Below are 7,738 nucleotides of genomic sequence, written 5' to 3'. Positions count from 1 at the left end.
CACTCCGGGCCGCCGGCGGGGGTCGTGCCTTCCAGGTAGGCCTCGGCCTCGCCCACCCCAACCTCCTCCTCCTCCTCCTCCTCCTCCTCTTCCCCCTCTCCTCCCACGCCCATGGCCGCCCCCTCGCCCTCCTCCTCCCCGGCGCGGCAGGGGTGCTGCCAGCACAGGCCGGAGCCGTCGCCCGTCTGCAGGAAGCGCAGGAAGGCGGCGAAGCGGCCGTAGCTGTCGAAACCGGTGTAGAAGCGCAGCCACTTGGCGTCGGCGCGCAGGGCGGCGGCCGAGAGCAGGCAGGGCCGGGGCCGCACCCTGCGCTCCCGCAGCTGGGTGCCCAGGTGCAGCAGGGCCTCGGCACTGTGGCAGGCCTCCTGGCGCACCCGGCGCAGCTCCCTGTGCGTCGCCGCCCCCTCGGCCCGCAGCACGGCCAACTGCTCCTCCAGCGCCTCAATGCGCGCCTCGCGGGCCGCCGTCAGCGTGTGCAGCTCCCAGTCCCACTGCTTCTGCAGGGCGGAGGAGCAGGAGAGGGAGTGTTACAGGCCTGCTGCTACAGTGCGGTAAACTGTGGAGCTGCACAGTAATGCACAGTACAGTAACATCAAGTGCATTAAACTACAGGGGAATACAGTACAGGCATGTAAACAAATGTACGTTAAACTACAGCACAGTAGAGTACAGAGCAGTGCAGTGAACTATTGTACAATACAGAGCAGTGCAGTAAACTATTGTACAGTAGTAGAGCAGTGCAGTAAACTACAGTACAGTAGAGTACAGACCAGTGCAGTACACTACAGTTGACTACAGAGCAGTGCAGTAAACTACAGTAGCATAGACCAGTGCAGTAAACTACAGTAGAGTACAAAGCAATGCAGTAAACTATTGTACAATACAGAGCAGTGCAGTAAACAGCAGGAGAGTAGAGCAGTGCAGTAAACTACAGTAGCATACAGAGCAGTGCAGTAAACTATAGTATAGTACAGAGCACTGATGTATAGTACAGTATAGCACACTATACAGCACACTATAGTTTAGCATTATAGTATAGCAAAGTACTACAGTACAGTGCAGTAAACACAACTTAATTACATTTTAGTACTACAGTGCAGTAAACCCAAAGTAGAGTACAGATTAGTACTACAATACGGTGCAGTAAACTCACCGTAAACTACAATGCAATAAACTCCACTATGCAGTAGCACAGTAGGGTGAAATAAAATCACAGTAAACTATGGTGTAGTGCAGTACTACAGTGCGGTGCAGTGCAGTAAACTCACTAATCTACAGCGCAGTGCAGTAAACCCAAACTACAGTGTAGTACTACAGTGCGGTGCAGTGCAATAAACTCAAGCCTCCAGCGCAGTGGCCTACAGACATGGCCGCGTACCTTCCTCTTCTGGAAGAGCTTGTCCTTGCTGTCCAGCGCCCCCTGAAGGCTGAGCAGCGCCTGCTCCTGGCGGTGCTGGTCCTGTGCCAGGCCTCGCACCAGCGCCCGCAGCAGGGCTGGGTCAGAGGGCAGCGCGTAGCTGCCATGGTCGTTCTGGAAGGCGAGGCGCCCGCGGACCCCCAGCTGCACCGCGCGAACCGTCTCGCTCACCACCTCCATGAGCTCGGCCGCCAGCACCAGGTCACCGATGGAGGGGGGAGAGTCTGGGGCCGGGGAGCAGGAGGGAGAGGAAGGAGAGTGAGGAGAGTGAGGATAGGAGGAGGGAGAGAGATGTCTTCATCATTAAAATGGGCTGGTGTGTCTCCCTGTAGCTGGACACTCTCACTGGACACGTACCTGCGCTGGCAGCCGGGGCAGGGCTGTCCGTGGAAGCACCCGGGCTGGACCTCCTCCGCTTGCCCCTGCGAGGCCGTGCACTCTGCTCACTAGCCGCCTCCGCCGTTTCCTCTTGCTCTTCCTCCTCTCCTCCATCCCCCTCTCCGCCTCTCTGAAGCCATAATAAAACTGTCAGTTTCCCCCACAGGCTCCTCCGATATTAACATCAACATAGGAATAATGTGACAACAGCTCCCAGCATGCACTGCTCCCCAAGAGACTCCTGCTGTCATTTTGATCGTATTTTTGAATACCCTCTGACCCCTGACCCTGACCCTACCTTCCTCCGCCCCGCGAAGTGGAAGACGGTGGGCACGGCATTGTCCCGGAGGCGCACGGTCTGCCCGGTGCGGTCGAACATGTCCAGGGTGAAGTGGCGGCTGCACAGGACGCTGTTCTTGCTGGGCTCCCACAGCTTCCTGTCGGCGGTCTGGCGCCGGATGGCCTCCCGCCACTGCCGCCGGCGCACCGGGTCCTTGGGGAACCTGGGGAGAGGGGGAAAGGAGGAGAAGGTGAAAAAGAAAAGAGAAGAGAAAGCAAACAAAACACACACTCTCTTGCTCTCTCTCCGTGTGTTCCTCCCCTCTCCCTCTTTCTTTCTCCCTCACATTCACCTCCCCTCTTTCTTTCCCCCTACCTATTTCCCCATCTCTGTTTCCCCCACTCTCTCTTTCACACACACATACACACAGACCTGTGGAAGGTGACACCTCTCTCCAGGGTGTCTCGGCTCCTCTCCTCCGAGCAGTTGATGGCCACACAGCTGGACGGCATGCCAGTGACCGGTCCATCCACCTCCCTGCTCTGCAACACCACACAACAGCAACAACAAACACACACACACAACAAGACACCGTCAACAAGCAGAACACACGTGTGCATGAGAAGTTACTAAAAGCATTAAAATGATACTTCTATTATTGTCATCTAGCTCAGACCCATTGCTTTCTGTAAAAGGGACTTTTGGATGATGTTGCTTATTCTAAAGCATATGACAAGGTTAGATGTGCCATTTCTGTTTATTTATTTATTTATTCACTGTGTGTTGGGATAGATCACACTGTTCAGGGACTTGAAATCAGTTTCGTCACCACTTGGAGTTGACGTTGCCCGGCCATTATGACGTAGCAGGTCAGTCAGGGAAACGCAGAAATCGATACATAAATAAATAAACAAAACATCGATTTCGATCGTTATTCTTCTGCACTAACGCATTTGTCAAACTTTTTTACGATGATACTATAAGGTATCAACATGATAAAGTTTTATGTTAGGTCAAGCTTATAAGTCCAATTTTAGAAAGTATTGTATTGTCAAGTAGTGTCAACAACTAAAAGTGTCGTCCCGCTCGTTTTCGCTGCGGTGAGTGCCCTAACAACTCAGAAAGTCTCATCTACACATCGGAGAAAACACAAATAATAAAATAAAAGTAAGTGCCATTTAATCTTACCAACGTTTTCAACTCAAACCCAACATGCCCACAGGCGTCCTACACAAAACCGGCGTGTAGCTGCGTGGCGCTCGTTATAAAAGGGTGTTAATTTATTTGCAAGTAGACGTATCTCTGGTCTAAAAATAAACAAAATACCCCTTCCCACCGGCGAAAGATGGCGGAGCTGTTTATCAGACTCCTGAAGGGGGGTACGTCACTTCCGGTCTCAAATTCAAGTTTCGAAGATAGTTGCCCCCAACAAATATGGCGGACACGCACGCACTTTCAACTTCAACCAACACTTCTGGGCACGCCTGGGCACACACACACACATATGGACGACAGCCGATACATTATGAGTGCGTGTGATGGTTGCACAAACTAAACGCTCTTGCAGTAGCTCCGGAGTCTACACGGAAGCACGTTTTGAAGCGGGCGGCCATATTGGGGGAGCTCACTACTCTGGCGCTGTATTGCACGCAACGTTAACAGCTGCTGGGTGCGCGACGTTGCTAGTATGCAGAAATTACACGGTATGCATGAGGGTTTCCTCTGAGCGCGTTATTAGAAGCGTCTGCACGTCACAAATGCTCTTTTTGCGTGTGTGGGGGGGTGGCACCGGCCGATGTGCGCCGTGCACACCTTCTGCCGCTCGGTGTAGTCAAACTCGGTGGGCACGGCGTGCTCCCGCAGGCGGACGGTCTGCCCGGTCCGGTCGAACATGTCCCGGAGGAAGTGCTTGCTGCACAGGAAGCTGGAGTCCGCCGGCTCCCACAGCTCCCGGCGGCCGCTCTGCCGCCGCACAGCCAGCGCCCACTGCCGCCGCTTGCGCTGCTCCTTCGGGAAGCTCGGGAGAGAAAGCACGCAACTCAGGCTCTTTTGCAACAGATGATTCAGGGAGGGATGCGGCTTTTTTAGCATTATTTCAATGCAATCACACTTATTAATACTCATAATAATCATGCACACTTTATTACAGATCAAGCCAATAAGAGCACTGCCGTGGCTGCAGAAAATGGTATACAATGTCTGATTGGTTGTTTTACCGGTGGAAAGAGATTCCTCTCGCCAAAGTGAACTCGCTTCGGACTTCCGAGCAGTTCACCGCGGAGCAGCGAGTTGGCATTGCAACCTGCTGGGGTTGAAACAGAACTGTAATCTTATTTTATTATCATTATTATTATTATTAATAGGCTATTATTATTGATTAGGCTATCTTATTATTATAGGCTATTGCGTTCTTGGTATAATTTAGCAATGCACTTCAGTTTCATGGGACAGTTACTAACGTCGCATGAATAAAATACATACAGATCACATCTATTTAATGATAACAACAATGATAGTAAGTTATAATAATGAAATCGTACACACTTAGACTACCGGATGCCACTTCACTTCCTCTCTTCCAAGATGGCGATACAACTTACATCCCAACATGACGTAATATCCGTCGCGTTAAACACCACAGACAGGCAGATACGCAGGGGGTCCTACGTCATTGTGGCGCGCAGGCTGGAACGCCATCTTGGTAGAGAGGAAGTACAGGCGCAGTCTAAATTTACGCAAAATAACACATTTGTGTTGGTATTAAACTTAAACTTGACTTATTTAATTTAAATGTACTTTTTATTACCCAATATTTGACTGGACTTCAAAATATACAGTGAAAAGAGAAATTGACGGTAATCTGTTTATTAATTAATTATCACGGAGTTAGATAATATTCAGTTGTGGGCGACACCTGGCAGATGAAATTAAATATGGACAAGTGCAAGGTATTACATGCAGGTAATAAAAATGTCCACTATAATTGCACTATGGGAGGAACAGAACTAGATGAAGTAACGCATGAGAAAGACCGGAGTCTATGTGGACTCCTCACTTTCTCCATCCAAACAATGTGGGGAAGCAATAAAAAAGGGAAACAGGATGCTAGGGTATATTGTCAAAAGTGTAGAGTTGAGAACAAGGGCAGTGATGTTCAGACTGTACAATGCACTAGTTAGAGCTCATCTGGATACTGTGGACAGTTCTGGGCTCCTCACTTCAAGAAAGATATCGCTGGATAGGATCCTTGATCACTTAGTTATTAATGGACACCAAACGAGCACGATGGGGCGAATGGCCTCCTCTCGATTGGACAGTTTCTTTTGTTCTTATTATAACCAAAATTCTCCAATATGCCGACTTTTTGGTTTATTTATGTTTTAATACCGTTTCTGACCGCGTTATCGTGGTTACATTGCATTCAAACAAAAACCAAACAGCCGAATCCTTTCCGTCAATCATCCGGTTTCCAGAGAAGTATTATTCTGTTATTCTGAGATGCATGTTTTCTGTCCTCCCTACGGAACCGTGTTTCTGCTACCAGAAATGATAAATACATAAAGTGGGGGAGTTTCTTTCTCTTTCTTTCTTTCTGGGTCCCCCTGCGATATCCCCGTTTCAGAATAACGAGACACTAATCCAAAACAACGAAATAATAAGACCAGATCAACCGAAATTAGATCATGTGGAAGGAATGAGAGTAACTGGAAGTACTATTAAGATACTAAATTAAAATAATGTGATAGTAAAGTGACCGAACGAGGACTTGCTTATGTATGTATGCATGTAGTTGGTGGCTACCAGCAGGGGGCGCTGGAGCATTGCAGTGGTCATGTGAGCGTTACAGCAGGGCAGGTAAGGTTTCCCTGTTCAGGCTCCCACCTCCAGGCTGGGGCTGAAGTCGAACTCGGTGGGCACAGCGTCGGCCCGCAGGCGCACGTTCTGCCCGGTCCGGTCGAACATCTCGGGCCGGAAATGCTTGCTGCACAGGAAGCTGTTGATGGTGGGTTCCCACAGAGTCCGGTCCGGGGCCTGGCGACGCACAGCCACACGCCACTGCCTCTGCCGGGCGTAGTCCTTGGGGAAGCTGCCGGGGGTGGGGGGAAACGGAGGGAGAGGGAGAAAGATAGGACAGGTGGCATAGAAGGAGAGGAGAGGTGGAGAAAGGGAGAGGACAGAAGGAGAGAGAGGGAGGGAAGAGGGGGAGGGGGAGAAACAAAAACTAAATAAAAATGAAGGCCTAGTGCAGGGCATTGCAACCTTGCACTCAGTGTCCATGGTTATCTCTGACCCCAAGAGAGAAGAACAGACAGTGTGACATCACTGACAGAGGACCGGATCCAGAGACATTAGACAAGCTGTAAACGATGGGACAGCACCCCCCACTGTCAGAGAACACATGATCTCAGTATCTCCCCCCCGGTGCAGGGACGGCCGCACTGACCTGTGGAAGGTGATGCCCCTCTTGAGGGAGTCCTGGCTGCGGACCTCGCCGCAGTTCAGGGCCGAGCAGTTGGCAGGCATGGCGGCCGAGGGCCTGGCTTCACAGGGCGGGAAGGGGAGAGATCCTGGAAGAGAGCCGGGGAGGGGATGGGGGTCACAACTTATTTTTTTATTTTGACTTTGCTCAACATCTGCACTGTAAAACATGCAGGCTCTTGTGGGTTCTGTGTAGCCCCTTTTGGTTCTTGCTCCAGAATTTGGAACCGTTTTGGAGAAAAGGGTTCCAAGAATAAAGAAGAGAACCTTCAAGGCGCCATGATTAATTAACTCATTAGCAGACACTGTAAAAGGGACGCAAGTTGTATTAAAGTGTCAATATGTCGTGTGTACAGCGGCTAAAATACAGTTTGTCTTCAGACGTCCTTACTACATGTTATTATAAGAGTGAGAAGTCACTGGGAACCCCTGTTCTAGGCAACTGTGTGAGTAATAACCCCGCTCCCACGCAGGCGTGCAAGAGGGGGTGTACTCGAGTGTGGGGGTGTTTTGGCTGTTGTTTGTCGTTGTTTTATCACTCGCGGTGCTGACACTACTACAGGCTCGGACTTACCTGTAGCTCGACTCCCGTCCAAACTTTGCACTTCCTCCCAGTCAAGATGGCGCCCACATTTACAACGCAACGCTTGCCGTCGCTGGCTCGGAGTGGCTCTGCCGGAGCCCGTTGTCCGCGTCTTGTTCGCCGGAATCCCTTTCTGTTGTGTTTGCGTGTGTCTTCGTGTCACGGCAGCCCAAGAAATGACACCAAAACCCACTTCGAGAGAGATTGTAAACAGTACACGAAGCGGCCGGAAGCTCGGGTCGTAGAAGTGCTTCCGGGTCGGGAAGGGTGTGTTACCGTATTATCGCGCAGCTGGACGCACTGCCTTTGTGTTCACATAAGTGTGTCAGATTCTCGCCTCCCTCCACCTCACACCACACAGATTCGTTTTTTTAACTGTTTAATCACTTTAAAACAGACAGGGATATAAACAAGCACGCCGCACTTTTGCATTCAGCTGTGCAGACAGACACACACACATATACACCGATCAGCCATAACATTATGAGCACTGACAGGTGAAGTGAATAACACTGATAATCTCGTTATCATGGCACCTGTCAGTGGGTGGGATATATTAGGCAGCAAGTGAACATTTTGTCCTCAAAGTTGATGTGTTAGA

General features: G+C 50.5%; 1 protein-coding gene across 1 annotated transcript in view; it reads right to left on the bottom strand.

Moving 5' to 3' along the window:
- Positions 1 to 7,380, bottom strand: part of LOC136768083 (uncharacterized) — a 16,516-nt gene extending 9,136 nt beyond the window's left edge. Inside the window, exons 1-8 of the mRNA XM_066722137.1 lie at positions 7,129 to 7,380; positions 6,520 to 6,643; positions 5,958 to 6,162; positions 2,508 to 2,617; positions 2,094 to 2,298; positions 1,775 to 1,925; positions 1,379 to 1,641; positions 1 to 497 (exon numbers count right to left, since the gene is read on the bottom strand). The exon at positions 1 to 497 is cut by the window's left edge and continues 28 nt beyond it. Of these exons, the coding sequence (XP_066578234.1) occupies positions 1 to 497; positions 1,379 to 1,641; positions 1,775 to 1,925; positions 2,094 to 2,298; positions 2,508 to 2,617; positions 5,958 to 6,162; positions 6,520 to 6,599 (1,511 nt within the window). The 5' untranslated portion in view covers positions 6,600 to 6,643; positions 7,129 to 7,380. The remainder of the gene's footprint in view (positions 498 to 1,378; positions 1,642 to 1,774; positions 1,926 to 2,093; positions 2,299 to 2,507; positions 2,618 to 5,957; positions 6,163 to 6,519; positions 6,644 to 7,128) is intronic.
- Positions 7,381 to 7,738: the final 358 nt, after the last annotated feature.

This window comes from Amia ocellicauda, chromosome 14 (assembly GCF_036373705.1).
Source record: "Amia ocellicauda isolate fAmiCal2 chromosome 14, fAmiCal2.hap1, whole genome shotgun sequence".
In the NCBI taxonomy this organism is placed as follows: Eukaryota; Metazoa; Chordata; class Actinopteri; order Amiiformes; family Amiidae; genus Amia; species Amia ocellicauda.
This window is presented reverse-complemented; position numbering and strand designations above follow the sequence as displayed.